The 17,186-nt window shown below is 36.3% G+C and overlaps 2 protein-coding genes across 9 annotated transcripts; both read right to left on the bottom strand.

The window, feature by feature from the left end:
• Positions 1-6,332: 6,332 nt before the first annotated feature.
• LOC118045620 (uncharacterized) lies at positions 6,333-11,566 on the bottom strand. 8 transcript variants are annotated; one of them, XM_035054296.2, is made up of 6 exons: positions 11,313-11,566; positions 9,163-10,813; positions 9,010-9,073; positions 7,000-7,130; positions 6,853-6,912; positions 6,333-6,735 (listed from the first exon to the last, which is right to left on the bottom strand). In XM_035054296.2, exon 2 carries the CDS (start codon positions 10,732-10,734, stop codon positions 9,334-9,336), a length of 1,401 nt encoding a protein of 466 aa, XP_034910187.1. In that variant the 5' UTR covers positions 10,735-10,813; positions 11,313-11,566; the 3' UTR covers positions 6,333-6,735; positions 6,853-6,912; positions 7,000-7,130; positions 9,010-9,073; positions 9,163-9,333. The 8 variants fall into 8 exon arrangements, with proteins under 8 accessions (XP_034910187.1, XP_073268326.1, XP_034910188.1 ...); XM_073412225.1 differs by having other exon boundaries at positions 7,000-7,126; XM_035054297.2 differs by having other exon boundaries at positions 9,010-9,066.
• Positions 11,567-11,730: 164 nt separating this feature from the next.
• LOC118045624 (protein VACUOLELESS GAMETOPHYTES) lies at positions 11,731-13,532 on the bottom strand. Its single transcript, XM_035054302.2, has one exon. It carries the CDS (start codon positions 13,103-13,105, stop codon positions 12,143-12,145), a length of 963 nt encoding a protein of 320 aa, XP_034910193.1. The 5' UTR covers positions 13,106-13,532; the 3' UTR covers positions 11,731-12,142.
• Positions 13,533-17,186: the final 3,654 nt, after the last annotated feature.

Genomic DNA, 17,186 nt, shown 5'->3' with positions numbered 1-17,186 from the left:
TAGTTTCTTTTCTTTTTGAAAAGAGTGTTTTTCCTAGTTTATTTTTTCATATTCAGTATTATTAAGGTTTTTTAATTTTTTTTTTACATACATACATACATATATATATAAAGTTGGAATAGCCTTTTAGCAAATAATAAAAGATGATTAAGTATTTTAAGAATCTTTTCAATACTTATGGTGTTTTATTTGTCTTTGAGAATTTTAATACAAATCCCTTTATCATTTGCTTTTGTTTGTATTGGATATGGGAAATAAAAAAAGTACCAGCCCAATCGAAGATCTTTTGTTTGTTTAAAGACTATCATTTGAAATCATATGCCCTCTCGTACTCATAGCGTATCAATAAGTACTGAGTTTAATTTCATTGTTAAATAAAAAATACAAATTGATGATCAGGTAGGTCTCCTCGCAGGAACATTTGTACTCCTAGCATATCAATAATTAATAAGTTTCTATTGTTGGTGTGTGTGTGTATTATAGATGAATACATTTAAGGATGTGCAAATTAGTTGAATTATTTGAGATATTATTTATAGTTTTCAAATTTTTCTAGGAGAAATTTTATAAAAATTTGGTTTATTTTGGATTTAATTTTATATTTTAAAACTTAAAAAAATTAAATCAAACCAAAATAGATAGAAAACATTCATTGTAGATCAAAAACTCGTTAAATCAATACTTATTAAAAAAACACAATTAAAAGATTAATAAATCAAATTAAATCTATTTAGTGTTTATTTTTAAATATAAAATTAAATGGATTAAACAGATTTAATTATTCATTAAAATCAGGATTATTTTTTTTTTTTTTTTTTGATTGATGGAAAGATGACATTTATATAGTATGAATTTTGTGTGTTAATGGGGGCCAATTATAGAGGGTTGGGTTTGCGGCAAAAGGAGAGGGGACAAGTGCCCCATGTGAAGGAGACAAGCACCAACATTTCCAATCATTTGCACTGCATCACATTTCATCTCTCTCACCCCCTTCCTCCTAAAACCTATTTTATATCCACTCTCCAAGTGATTTTTCCTTATTTTATACAGAAAAACTACACTACTATTTATTTATTTATTTTAAACTTTTTTTATTAATGAATTAATAGTTTTAATGAGAAGGACTCGCATCCTCATAGATATATTGATTTCTTTTCTAGCATATTCAGTTTTATGAAGTGTTTTTTTTTTTTTTTGGATTGATGATTTTAACACTTAATTCCTTAATTTGAAAATGGGAGAACATCACATTGAAAGAAAGAAAGAAAGGAGTATTTTTCTTGCAGGATTGAATGATGAATTACTATTTGTTTTGATCATATAATTTGTGGACCCTAAAGTATACAATTATTGGATGTGATTGATCATCCCAAGTATGAAATATAAATGGAAGACGGTGATGGTGTTGGCCTTGTCTCCCTCCCTCCCTGTTCCTGTTTTGGGTAGGAGGACTATCATCCTTTTCAGCAATCTACCACCACCAGCTCCTCCTCTTTTATTATCCTCCTCCTCCTACTTCCAACTATATTTAGAAAACATTCTTTACTTGGTATGTGTTTTCTTTTACAGAAAATGTTAAAACACGATACATCCAGTTATAAATATCATCTATTGATCTTCATAATGCACATGTTACACTTATTCATGAAAAACTTCATAAAAACATATGAAATTTTTATCCCAACTCCACATCATATTTAATAAACCTGACAATTCACACTGTCGATTTAGATCAACTCGAATTTTTTTTTAATTTTTAAAAAATCCTCTTCAAAACAATGTTATTTTACTTTTTCAGCTAAAAGAACCTGACGATCCCGGACAGTATTACAACTATGCTCCACATAGTCTCAATAACATGTACTTGGACCCCTTTTAATCTCTTTTTTTTTTTTTTATTCGAGGAAACCTCATCACCTGGAAAGCGTATTTTATGGGCCCAGGTGAGTGAGTAAAACCCCGGTTGTCCCGGGCTCTTATAAGAGGTGCACGTCCTGACTTGAACTCGAGACCTACTACACAGATCTCAAGCTTTTTGCTACCACGCTACGCCCTTTGAGGACAAATTCAAGTTTAAATTTTTTAATCTCTTTTGCTCATCTGGAAACAGCATGTTATTGTACACAGCATGTATGCTTTTATGCTATGTGATAGTTTGATGAAGAGACGAGAGAAATGTTGGGTGATCAGTTTGAATACTGCAGTGGGGACTGGGGACCTTCCTGTCTACATTTGTGGCTGACGTGGATGGTAGAAAGGGCTATAAAAAAAAAAAAAAGAAAAAAAAAAGTCTATAAAATAGTTAGGCCTTCTTACAATGTCAGCATCAGCTGTTACAACGCGTGCATATGTGGCTCATAGTCAAATCCTTATCGCTACATGATTGCATTCCCTTCTCTCACATTCATTATTTCTCTTGCTCTCCTTTTAGCTTTGTTGGTTGCAGAGCTAATTCCTGAAAAAAGAAAAAATAAATAATTGTTAGTAAATTATAGGATTAGTCGTGGTGCACGCAAGCTGATCGGACATCCATGTAAATTAAAAAAAAAAAAAAAATTGCACAGAACATAAGTTTATTGTGTTTAATTTTATACTAAATTCAGATATAATATTTGATGAAAGAAAGAAATTCCTTTGACAACAATTACTGAGCAATTATAATCGAGCTAGTGTTTTTATTGGATAGAGTAAAAAAAAACCGGGTGAATGATGGATAATACACAGTAAATAAAATTATATTCGGTTAATATTTTATAGCAAAAGAGACATGTATGAATCCTTTGATTGAATAAATTTATTTTTAAAACAGCAATCAAACACACTAGGGAAACAAACAAGAGTAATTTAAGATTATCACTTAGGTTGTGATGTTTAATCGCTGCTTTTATGATTGTAGTGTAAAAAACACAATAAAATATTTGATAAAACATTAAATTGTATTTTTTATTATGGAACTTGTTAAAAAATTAAGTTTGAAATGTAGTTTTTAAGAATTAATTTTTACATGCTTTTGTAAGTGAGTTTTGTAAAAAATTATTTTGATACATTTCCAAATAAAAAACATTTTGAAAAATAACCACAATCGCACAACTATTAACCATATTTTTTTATACATGTTTTTTATTGTATATAACCTCAACCACAATTTTTACCAAACATGTATTTAAATCCAACTAACCACACCTAACAATATTTTTTTTTTTTTTAAAATAATAACCACAAAAACTACTTTTAAACTAAAAAAACAAACGCATTTTTAATAATAATAAAAAAATATACCGTACCATAACATGATTGTTCATTATGTAGATAGAAATCTTGCATCACGGTCACATAATAAACTTTATGATAAACAACAAGTACCAATCATTGATTTCTCAACTATATTTTCCACTCATTAAAGCTTTGAAGAATCAAGAAGATAAAAGCTTCAACATGTGACCTCTTCCACTAAAGTTTGTACAAAGTGTCATGGCGAGGAAAAAACGATAAAGAAAAAGATGGTCCAAACATGTGCACCTCCGAATCCAACCAATCATTAATTTCTCAAAGAAAATCTCCACTCCCTTGAATTTGAAGAATCCATGAGGTATGACTTGAGATATAAAAAAACCCATTTCCCTTGCTTTGTCAAAGCTCATAAAGGGGCACAAAAACATGGAACATTATAGCATTGAAATCTTCAATCTTGCTAGCTCCACTTTTTCAACTTTGCTATGATTCATTCGTTAAAATCCATGTGGCTTTTAGAGCTGTTGATTTTTGCTGGGCTGGAGCTGTTAGCTATTCTTGGCACTTCCTAATTGTAATTGAGTTGTGAATCTAACTTCATATTTTCTTAATTAAAATAATATTATCTTGGTTTTTTTACTAAGCATGTTGATCTTCACCCACCTGAGTTTTATTCCGGTTAATCAAGAGCTAAGCTCAAAACACATCGCCAGTTGCATGCTCTCCGGCATGATTCACGTTCCCTTTTCAAGCATCGAACATGGTGACCTTCCGCCCTTGTACCGCCGCCTCCTTCCCTGGTTCTTTTTGGTACAAACTTATTCAGATAAATGGCTAAAGATTATTGTAGCATAATTAGTAAAGAGGAAGACAGTTTTATATAGCCATTTCGTCAATAAATTCATTAGAGAGGTTGCTCCAATCACGGGCCGGGAAGGCTTTGCCGTACACTTCATTTTATGGGTTCTGAGTTTTAGCTATCAAATGGCTTTCAAAACAGTTTTCTAAATTTTACCAACCACCCTTTTCACTAGTTTTTGCAAAAACAAAACCCAAGAAATTCAAGAAAAGAAAAAGAAAAAGAAAAACATCTCTGATCTAAGAGGTACAAATAAATATAATCATGTTTTTATGATAGTAATTCAAAATGAATTTTTATTCTCTTAAAATGGAAAATACAAGAAAACATGCTCTTTTATCTTCAAATAACCAAATTATCTAAGAAATTATGATTCATAACCTGCATCTGGCATGGGGATGGAATTAGACAAGAGTAAACTGGCCTGAACAAGGATAGAAGAACTGTCTGTCCCATATAAAAGGGAGGTACGTATATAGGTCTTGGACACAAGTAGGGACAAAAACACTAATGAGTTCACACTGAAGATCAATACAAGTAAATTTCTGTACAACGTAAAATTAATGGGACGGAGGTAACGATGTGATAGCTTAATGGTTCTTCATGCAAGGAGAGATGTATTGAAAGAAACAGACGTTTCTGTAGTGTGGTTCAATCATAACCATTGTCTGGTACAATGATCATTAAGAATTTAGGAGATAAATCCTTTTTTTTTTCCTTTTTTTTTTTCTTTTTTAATCGTTATCATCCCTACCCCTATCGCTATTGCTATCATATCATCATCATCATCATCCTCGTCATCAGATGCCTCTTACTGGGCACCACACATGCAAGTTGCTAGACACGCAGACAAGGTTCTTGAGGAAACTGCAACCTCGAACTCTTGTGATTATAAGGTGGTTCCCCTACTGGCAGGGCTTGTAGGGTTCATGTTCTGTTCCTTGTTTTTGCTTGTGTAGAAGATGAAAGCAAAGTGAGAGGCATCCTTGACCAGACAACTCATTCATGGCGAGTCTAACCTAAATAATAATCTTTTCTGTACAAAATCATTGTATTTTACACATGTAAGCAAGCCCATCCGTTGATTAATTATCAAGGACTTTCTTCTTTTCGGTTAGAAAGTGCTTTTGCAAATATTTATATTAATTAACATTTGCGGTTAGAAAGCGCTACTATACTACCAAACTAGCTCCATCACAGACAAAATGCAACCATACATGCTATGCAGCCTAGCCTAGCCTAGCCTAGGGTTTCATGAAATGATGAGTACTTGATTATCAAACCATAATCAAGCAGCTGAATATGATATGCATCACATCATGGTTTACATTGTTCATCATAGACAAACGCACAGCAAGAATTGAACATCTTAAATTAATCACACAAGCTGTAGGATCTCATGAAATGATAATCATGGATATTTCACAATGAATCAGAGTCTGATTTGACTGGTAATTTAAATAACAAGGGACTAATTTTTTGATTTTTTTCCTTTCAAACCAGCACTTTTCCAAGAACATACTTGAAAAATACCACAATTTTCAGAAAAAGGAAGTCTTAATGGATTGCACTATTCAAAATAACGCATTGTACCTAGCAAAGCAACCTTAAAATTTGTTTTCTGTAAACAAACCAAACAAAAGTTTTAGAAAAAACAAAGGTAAGACAAAATATCATACAATTCATAAAAATAATCGACACTAAAGAAGAGAACAGGGAGAAGCACGTCAATGGTGGCCTATTGTCTCTATAACTTTGAACTTATACTCCATGGTATTGTTTGCGCAATAAGTAAAAGAAGAGAGTTGTGGTGGGGAAAATTAAGAAATTTGACATGGCACCTCACTAGAGATTTTAACGGGGGAGGATAAAAATGGCAAGTTGGGCCTCGGACGAGTGAAAGATCGAGGGAGATAGTGATTTTATCTTATTTTTTTAATTTTGAAACTCTGTTAGTTTTTTTTTTTTTTTTTTTTTAAATTTAGAAACGTGGTATTTTAAGAAACCACCCATCAATTAGATATAAGCAATCGTAGACATGAGTCAAAATCATAAGTGCACTAGAAACAAAGAAGGGCCAAAGCCAGAACCCTAACATATTGTTATTAGAACAAGGCATCATAGCAGGACAGCTGTGTTGGGCTTAGTGGACCAATTCTAATGCCAGCACTCACACACACACACACTCCATTGCTTATCCTGCTCAAACACTCTCGCAGGAAACTCATGATAGCAGACGGTAAAACCAATCAAACAATAAATTCTCAATGCCTTCGAAAAGAAAATCCGGCAACACATTGATGCTCTTTGTCGAAACATTGAGGAGGAGGAGAGACCAACCTTTACTTAATTGTCAATACAAATCCTTTTTAAACACCTAATAATACCTCTCCAATAGAGTCCACCAGAGAAGCGGCATGCGTTTAGGATAACTTTAGTTTTTGAGAAGCCTAGTGTGTGATCCCACTCTTTCACCAGTAATGAATCACTAGCCTGTTGGGATTTCCCTCTACCACTTTGCTAGATCACGTACTGTGACACTCGACTCAATATGTGATCATTCATGCTCTCTTTTTAAGAGATTATCAATGGATTGACTGTTAGTGGGATTCACAGTTCAAACGAGAGCCCTTTTCCCCTTTCCCCTGCAAGACCAAAGGAAATATGGATAAAATCTTCTACTTCACATTCTAAGGAAATAGGGTCAATCCTACCCTCAAAGTTGCATGCACAAATCAACACTTCATCTGAGGCATTCTTACCTCCCCGCCTAATGGTCCATGGACAGCCATTGCTTCAAACTGGTTCACAATAACTTGCCCCTGCAGCAGTTTAAGTCGTTAGCCAAGTGAAACCAGAATGAGAGGCCATATGAATGCAACACTTTCAAGACTGGAGGCATATAATACCAGTTCTAAGAAAGGATACAGGGATTCTGCATTTTTTAGTCACTTGTTTGGGTATTAGAATTTGCCAACACCTTGAGCATCAACCAGAGTCCAATGAGCAGGATTTTCCACTAATCCGATAACCCTCCTGTCTGTCAGCAGAGAAAGCATTTTGAGACATAAAGATAATAGACATCGTGAAAACCAACGCTTCAACCTTGAATACTATTCGAGATATGTGATGAACTTGCAAACAGATTCTTTTCTTGTGTCATGTGTTTATTCCAACTTTCAGGAGAACAGAGAGTTGTTGGAAAATCAATTACAAATGTCAAAACTAAATTGACCTTTCTTACGTTTAATTTGTCTGATAGTCTGACAAATCTTTTCTAAATTTCAGAAAGGTTGCCTCTGTGAAATTTGGACTTGTCATAAATGGAGTTTGCAGATGGGACAAAGCAATCATATCTAGCTTGTGGCAGGAGAGTTTAAATGAGCCTCAATTGATAATTATTTAACTGGTTTATGGTCTGACAACGGTTGGCTTCAAGTCTGTTTTTCTGTGTTCTTAAACTTGCTGGACTCTGCCATATTGTCTGCCTACAGTTTTTGCTTGTGTTCTTTTGCATATTTGGAACATGTCCTGACACTACACCTTATCATTTTTAAACATTCGAAGAAACCTATAATTTATTTTTTTGACATATAAAGTCAAAACAAAAAATATACGTAGGTTACCAGCCAACAGACGCAACGTTTTAACATGCATGAACAAATAGTTAATGATAAATCATCGTTTAACCATTCTCTTGCCATGATACCATGAGTTCAAACTGCAAAGTTTAAAACGCAGTAATACTAACAGCACAAGTGAGGGATCAAAGATAAATCATCACAAAACTATTGTTGCATGCCAGATCTTAACATCACCGGCCTTAGGCACCCAATATAATAAACATAATCATTCTGATTCTGCCTTGGAAGACTAATATTTCCCTGCCACAAGCAAATTAGGTCAGGAGCTACCACTTGGTGGAATCTAAAATACCATTGTTAGTTTCGGTAGTGATAGTTCTGGATAAACCTTAGTTAAAGACCAAGTAGTTGTAGCTCTAGCTTAGAGTAATGTGTCGGTAAATATGTGGTCACTAGGTGAAAGTTCAGCTGTGCAAGTAATTGATGCGTACTGTGTACTATGCCGTGTAAAAGGGCTCATAAATAGCCAAGCAATTGTAACTAGGCCAAAAAATTTAAGGCTCTCTACTATGCAACCTTCCCTCCAATAGCCCTATAATGTTTCTTTCAACTCTGAAACTATAACAATTTCTATAATCAATTCATTTCCACACCTAAAATATCAAACTTTGCACACTTGAACCCCTCAAAACTAAAACCTCAACTAAACCTAAAAATCTAACAAGGGTCCCTCTGGAAGAACTCCATGTATCGATGATCCATGAGATGGTTTTCTACTACTATATTTATATTTGACATATAATGTATTTTCTAACAAAAGTAACTAGATAACTGTTCTATCCCTAGCCTAAAAAATAAGGAACATGAAAAACTATGGAGCAAGAAAGGTAAGAAGTATTGTCATGCACGTGAAACTGATGTAATTGATATGAAACAAGGATGGCAAAAGTCCTCAATCCATATCTGCTAGCAGTTTGATATTAACCAGGCATTCAAGATATCTTGATGAAACCCATGTGATAGCCAATGTCATCTTTCGACAACACATCAACTAGTTGTTTGGATACTGTTACATGTCTAAAAAATTTCACAACAACATGGTATGGTAACGTGTAGAAAAAGAGAAGCCAGTACATAGCTAACAGAGCAACAAAAAGTTTAGGTGTGAAGTCTCTTGGTGCACTGAATTTGGATATCACAAATACAAAAGAACAGGGAAGCAAAAAATTCAAAAAGGAAATAAAAAACTAAATAAAATTATTGAACATGTATATTGTATATAACTAAAGGCAGAGAGAACCAAACGAATCTTTCACCAAGAGTTCATGCACGTACCGGTTAAATAGCTGCTTTCTGTCTTATAGAACACCTACTATGCAATCAAGGATGATGCTGCATGCTTCGGTAAACACGTCTTTAGTAAGAAACCACATAGTTTTCCAATGAAACAGCCAGATAATAAATCTACAACAGCAAAAGTATAAACACCTGTAGTGTGATCCCAATATTTTGCTTAAATTGCAATTGGCACTCAATGCCTAGATTGGCAAACACGGTCTTCATAAACACAAACATGTATTAGTTTCCAACAACACAACTAAATCACAGTACTCAGACAAGGAACATGCAATCAATTTAACCCTTATTTCTATGGCTACATCAGTTCAAGCTTCTCCTTCTACGTTCACGGTTATGCCCATTGTCTGCTCCTGGAGCTCTAGGAACTTCAATCCTTCTCCTGGATGATGAAGAATTTGTTTCTACACTATTGTCCACTTCTGAAAGCCTAAAAACTAGATTCCTTCTCCTAGAAGATGAAGAAATGGGCACACTAAAATTGCTTTCTATAGCAGTACCCGTTCTATGGCTTTCCAATTGAGAAACAGTGACAACATCATCAGGCCTGGAAGAAGAACCAGACCGTGGCAATGTAGAATCAGCATCAGCAACAGTATCCGGGTTCTGGCTGTCAGGTTGAATAACAGCAGCAATGCTTGAAAATGAATCTCTATCAGCAGGACGTGAAGATTGCTGATGGTTTCTTCTCCCACGATGGCTGTGCAAAATTGCCCCAAGGTCCTCAAATAATCTTTCTGTAGATTCCATAGCAGATTCCATTGCAGAGTTCACTGCAGATGAAAAGGAGGATAGTGAAGCAGCTCCTTGAAACAGTAACCTAGAAACTTGAACAGAACGGTGGTGATGGCTGCTGTCTGCTCCTATGGAAGGCAGTGCCTGAGAAGTACTGGTTCGATTTGCCAAGAAACTGATTCTGTCAGATTCAAGAGGAACACCATCAAGACCCTCTGACGGAGGTATCTCCCCCATTGCAATGAGCACATTGCCAATATACCGCATCCTTTCCTCAATGGAAGAAGAAAATGCACCGTGATTAATGAGTTGTTGCCTCACACTCTCAACTCTTTGTGCAGAGGGCCTCGGAGGAACCTTCAAGCCAGACTCCTTTAACTTGAGCTTCTTGTTATCATCACTGTTTCCATTGCCATAAATTGGAATAATGCTTGTATCTGTAACCTCTTCCACACAAACAGGGCATTCTTTCACATTCGAGTAAACATATGACAGCCGATAGAAGCACGGCCAACAAAACAGGTGTCCACAACAAGTTAATATAGGATCTTGTGCCATATCAAGGCATATGTTACAATCAAATACACTCCTCCTGTCAGTTCTGGCCTTCTTACCATTCCCATTCCTGCCTAATGCTTTAGCTATCAAATAGGTACTCTTTCTTTTGCCAAATTTATTCATCTCATCTCTCCTTTCTTCAGTAGCAACACTAGCCTCCCCAATAAGCAGCCCACCATCACTGCGAACATTAACAGTAGCTGGTTCCACAGAAACATTCACTGTTTGAGGGGTAAAGTGACTTTGTCTCCATCTCTGTCGTTGTCTAGCCCTGAAAGTAACTGCTTCAAGCTGCCTGAGGCGTTCTTCTATATGACCATGGGTGTTTTCTAATTCATCTCGTATGGATGCTAGTCCCAACAGCGAGTCATTGGAAGGGTATAAAGGCTCTTGGTTCAAATCAAGATCCATTATTTCTAGCAAAACACTTACACCACTCTGATTCAAAAATCTTTCTACAACAAAAACCAAAATCTCAATATACCCTACCCTGCGAAGAACAATAAAAACACAATCTTTAACTCAACCAGAAGCTGAAATTTCCCATTATCTTAAACTCCCTAAAAACAAAAATTAATTGAGACAATTGTCACTCTCTAAATAAGTAAACAAGAGGGGGAAAAAAACCCAAACTTTACTAAACTAAACCCTCCCTTCATACCCAAAAGAGAAAATCAAAATCAGCTTAAGAAAAAAAATAATTAAAATCCAAACCAAATCGAACTCCCATCAAAATGAAAAACAATCCAAAACCAGCTCAATCATTGATTTAGTTACTAAAAAAAAAAGAACCCAGAAACTGAAAGCTCTCCCCTATATATTTTTAATCTTTTTTTCAAGCAAACAGGAAAACAAAAAAAAAAACCCATTAATATTTTGAGGCCCAAGAATGTAAATAAGATCAAGATTGTATGCAAAAACACAATCAAACAATAGCAACAATAATAATCAAGAAATTGAAAAAGACAAGAAAAGAAAAGGATAAGCACCTGTTTGGAGCAGATGAACAGCTCAGGTCTTCTTCAAGATCAAAGATTTATCGATAAAATCATTTAATAGCAATCAATAAAAGTTAAAGCAAGAGGTGGTAGTTGTTTGAGGGATTGATTGACAGGTGCTCGGTTTCTTGCATGTTCAAGGCCAGCTGGGTATAAAGTGCTGTCGTTTTGAGCACTGACTTTGATGTCCCTGAGGATTTGTGATTGGAGTTGTGGCACCAAACCTACCAGGTCAAGAAACTTTGGTCCTGTTATATTCTTTTGCGAGCTAATGATATTTTTGGTAGTTTCTGCTTTGTTTAAACCTCCATTTTAGTCCATATACTCCTAATTGTCTTCTATTTTTGTCCATGCTCTTTTAGAAAAATCAATCATGTGCCCATGGTATTGTATTTTCAAGTAATCTATATGGAGTAAGAAATAATTTGATTGATTAAATTCGAATGCATATACATTAAATAATCTTGATATGTAATGTTTTTTTGTCGAGTATATAATTTGTCTATATATATATAAACTTTGGAACACAACGAAATGTCTTAAATCACAATTTTCTTCTCAGAAATCAGCATCAGCTACAACAGATTATTCATGGGGATAGTGAGTTGATCTTGATGGCTAGTAGCTTCCTTTAACGCAAATCTTATTCCCAAGTACTGATGATGATAATCATAATACAACAATTAGAATTTAAGGGTGCTTTTTTTATTCCCTTCCCATGGATTCTGTTTTTCTCTTGCAATACAAATATCCTGGAACCTCAGATTATTAAAGCATAGAGAAACAGACGTTGTCAATACACATGAAAACTGAATAGATAGCTAAGAACTGGAACCATCTCCAAGGCCCATTCCACCTCCAAATCCTCCAATATCAACTCCACTTAATGATGATGATAAATCCCCACCACCCCCACCAAAGGTGCCTCCAAGATTAATACCTCCACCACTATTATTTCCGCCACCACCAAGACCACCGATGCCAATACCAAGTAGTGCTGGCAACAATATAGAGCCTAGCTGGTTCAATGAAGAATTCGCCTGCCCCCCTGGTCTCCCATTAGACATAGGCATATTTGATCCAAAAACATTTGAGGTAGCAGCTCTTGGCACATAATTGTTAGGTGCAAGGTTTCGCATGACAGGACCTGTTGCCAGTGGAGTTCCGACAGCCTGATACCGAGGAATACCTGATGCTGATGCTGCTGATTGGTAGTATTGGGCTTGAGCTTGAGATGGATTTGGCTGTGATACGGCGCAATCCAAGTGAGCATCAAATCCACAGAGGTTGCACCTATAGAGCCATTGCTTGGAACCAAAGTTGTGGCATATGTCACAAGAAAAGCTCATGTTAGGGTAAGGAACAAAGGGTGTCAGATTCAACTGGTGATGATGAGACAGGTGGGTGAGCACCAAGGGCATGGCAGCACATGTGGTATGGATATAAATGTTGCAAGTTCCACAATTGTAAGAGAAACCATTTCCTTGCTTCCCACACGCATCACAGTTGAATAAGTCTCCAGGGTACATGGGGGTTGAGAGGAGAGACAGAACATGGTTTTGGTGATATGGATGGGTGATCTGTTGAGGCATTTGGGAACAAGAAACATGAAGAAAGTAGTTGCACTGTGTGCAAGCGTAGATCCATCCCGAGATCTTGAGCTTGCAACCTGAACATGAAGCTAGGCAAAGCGTCTGTTGGGGCTGGTAATTGGAGAGCTGTAATGGGTGTGGATGGCTGAAATGTTGAATTGCAGCTTCAGTTTGGGCAGGTAGCCTCCCCATGAATCTCAGATATCCTCTCTTCTCTCAACTTGTTTTTAGTGGTAAATCAAACTCTTCTTCTCAAATTCTCATGATATCGACACACGGTGCTTCCGTTGACTCTGCTATCAAGCAAAGTCAACTAAAGATGCGGTAGAGTTTCCAAGTCAAGTTGCTTTTGTTTAACATGTTTTGATCACCATAAGAGCACCAAGGGATTTGAAAACTAAAACTCTGAGCTGGATGGAACAAAGTAGCTGGTTGGTGGCAGGCCATGACAAATTCGTATGGAACCTAACAAGTGGTTCACAGGCAATTTTTACTGAGCTGCAAGGAAAAAGGCTGGGGAAATTGCTGAACCTACTATTTACTGTGACAGGCTAATGATGAGGCTAAGGCTTAAGTGCTGACATTAAAAGAGAGGTTAATTGACAGTCAAATGAATTGATTCTTCAACCTTGCTTTCTTTCTGCTTTCTCAGCACTGCCTACGCCAGAAACCACTCTTAGCACATAGAAAGCAACAAGACCTCATAACTATTGAAGAGATTCAACTTTCTGGCAATGCCACTTTGGAATAATGAACCTTCAGAGAAGCAACGAGGTCCGTTCTCACCAAATCTTGTTCACTGTTCTGTTAGCCGCACTCGTTGAACAAATATTATGCTTCTATTATACAACCAATATTCCTATCAAATTGTATATTATTATTGACCTTGATTTTTCCTTATCTTGAGGTTGTAATAGAGTACGGAATGAGGAGGTACTTCTCCTGATATCCCAATACAAAATTCTAGTTGACTTTGGGGTAAGAGAATCCTGCTTATATGCGACCTTGCCTGCCAAATTCTAGCAGTGGAATTTACTTGAGTAAATACACTAAGATGGAGGAGATGCAGGAGTTGAGAGCAGAATTACCAACGTTTTTGGCTAAAGACACTTGTTGGAATCCTTGTGAGAGGCCAATATGATCATAAGAACGACTTCATGGTTGTCTATCATGTAAGTTTTGCAAGCATGCATTCTCCTTCTCACAATGCATGAGAATTGTTATGGTTCGATTTTTAACCTGTTGATTTTTAATTTAGTTAAACGGGAGTCGAAATATAAAATTAAAATATCAAAAATTTATTTTGATGACAAATATAACTTATTAATTTGCAAGAAAATTAGAAGCTATATGATGCAACCATATTATTTAATAGTTTCATCCAAATTTAAATAGCATGTTGCATATGTCAATGTATATGGCAAGAATATCAACAATATATGGCAACCAAATTGTAACAGAATATATTGTATTTATTGTATTTATTATAGACTACAAATCAGGGATTATAGACTACAAATTAGGGATTATTTACATGTATTTATAGGACTGAATTCTTCCTTTCAGAATAAAGGAAAATACAGAGAACTTTACATTGAAATCTGATAATTGTGACATGGTATCAGAGCCGGTTATTCTCTAATCTAGATCTTTTGTTCTTTTCTTAAGTCTATAGACTGAATTCATCAGTATTTGGTGATATTTTTCTTGAGATTCCTAGGATGTCTGGAGAGGCTTTTCTTACTCGATTCAATGGCAAAAACTATGCCAGTTGGGAGTTTCAGTTTCGTATGTTTGTTAAAGGGAAGGAATTATGGGGGCATCTTGATGGATCTTCACCAGCACCAACCGAACCACAGGAGCTGGGTATATGGACTACCAAGGATGCGAAAATTGTCTCCTGGATACTGGGGTCTGTTGAACCCCATATGATCAACAATCTTCGATCGTTTGGCACAGGGAAGGAGATTTGGGACTATTTCAGACGCATTTATTCCCAGAACAATTCGGCTCAAAAATTTCAGGTCGAAATGGGTATTGCCAATTACAAACAAGGTAATCTTTCAATTGAACAATTCTATGCTGGATTTCTAAACCTATGGAGTGAATATACTGGCATAATTTACTCTAAAATACCGAAGGATAGTTTAGAAGCACTATACCTTGTTTATGCCGAGAGCCAGAGGGACCAGTTCTTGATGAAGCTCCGGCCAGAATTTGAGGCTGTGAGAGCTAGCTTGATCAACCGAAGTCCAGTACCCACCTTGGATGAATGTTTGGGGGAACTGTTACGGGAAGAACAACGACTCGCCACTCAACACGAGTTGACCCAGGACACTGTCACCGAGATAAATGTGGCTTACATGACTCAAGGAAGGGGACGACAGAGGGGTGGGAGCGTGCAGTGTTTCAATTGCAAGGAGTTAGGGCACATTGCCAGAAATTGCAGTAAGAAATTATGCAATTATTGTAAGAAGGAGGGGCATGTAATCAGGGAGTGTCGTCTGCGACCACAGAATCGCCAAGGGTTTACTGTGCAGTCAAAATTGGGGGCTACTTCTATGGCTGCCGCAGCCGTGTCCTCACCGTTGGCACCAGAATCTTCATCGTCGGTGAGCTCTTCGTCGGGCACGATCACTCCCGAGATGGTGCAGCAGATGATCATCTCTGCCTTCTCTGCACTTGGAATTTCTGGTAATAAACTTAACATTTCTTTGGATTCGGCATATAATAAACCGTGGTTAATGGATTCGGCAGCGTCGAATCATATGACCAGCAGTAAAAATGGTTTGTGTAATGTGCGAAAATACATGGGTAATCAACATATACAGGTTGCAAATGGTGATAATCTGCCGATTTTATCAATTGGTAATTTGGGGTCTTATTTCAACAATATTTTTGTGTCACCGAAATTATCAACAAGTTTACTCTCTGTTGGTCAAATGGTAGAAAATAACTGTGAAATTCTCTTTAATCGTCATGGTTGTTGTGTGCAGGATCAAGTGTCGGGGAAGGTGATCGCGAAGGGGCCTAAAGTGGGACGTTTATTTCCAATACAATTTTCTATTCCTAGTATTAATTCTTGTGCTTATTCTACTGTCATTAATAATCCTCATTTTTGGCATAAGAAATTGGGACATCCCAATTCTAATGTATTGACTCATCTTATGAAACATGGATATTTGGGGAATAAAAATTCTTTTTCCACAGAATTTTTGGACTGTAGTTCTTGCAAATTGGGTAAAAGCAAAGCATTATCATTTCCTTCACATGGTAGTCGTGCTTCTAAATGTTTTGAAATTATTCATACTGATGTATGGGGTATAAGTCCTGTTATCTCTCATGCTCAGTATAAATATTTTGTCACGTTTATTGATGATTTCAGTCGTTTCACTTGGATATATTTTCTCCGATCTAAAGCTGATGTATTCTCAACATTTCAGACTTTCGTAGTATTTGTTGAAAATCAATTTTCTGCTCATATTAAAATACTTCGTTCTGACTCCGGGGGGGAATATGTGTCCAAAGAATTTCAAGAATATCTAAAAAACAAAGGGATTCTCTCTCAAAGATCTTGTCCTTACACTCCTCAACAAAATGGACTTGCTGAGCGTAAGAATCGTCATCTTTTAGATGTTGTTCGCACTTTATTAATTGATTCTTCAGTTCCTACTCGATTTTGGGTAGAAGCTCTATCCACAGCCGTTCATCTAATCAATCGTTTGCCTTCTCAAGTTCTAAACTTTGCATCTCCATACTCTATTTTATTTGGTGTTCTTCCTGAGTATGATTCTCTCCATGTTTTTGGGTGTGTTTGTTTTGTTCACTTACCATTTACTGAACGTAACAAACTCTCAGCCCAAGCTGCTCGTTGTGCTTTTCTAGGATATAGTAATTCTCATAAAGGGTTTGTATGTTATGATGCAAATGCTCATAAAATTCGTATCTCTCGAAATGTGATTTTCTTTGAAAATCAGAATTTTTTCCCGTCTTGTCCTTCTACAGAATCCACTCCTATCCAGCTTCCTACATTTGATGATGATAGTCCATCTTATATCTTTGAACGTTTTAAGCCAGGAATTGTATATCAAAGACGTCATCCACCATCCACTTTGCCCCTTCCGGACACGGAACCGACATCTGATCATTCCACTCAACTAAGACGATCAACTAGAGTTTCACGTGCCCCAAACAGGTATGGATACTCAGCAACCACTATTGATAGTACTTTTGTGCCTAAGACTTATGCGCAGGCTTGTACCCAAGAATGTTG

Source organism: Populus alba, chromosome 1 (genome assembly GCF_005239225.2).
Source record: "Populus alba chromosome 1, ASM523922v2, whole genome shotgun sequence".
Lineage (NCBI taxonomy): Eukaryota > Viridiplantae > Streptophyta > Magnoliopsida > Malpighiales > Salicaceae > Populus > Populus alba.
Note: the sequence above shows the minus strand (reverse complement) of the source record. Positions and strands in the feature narration are given on the sequence as shown.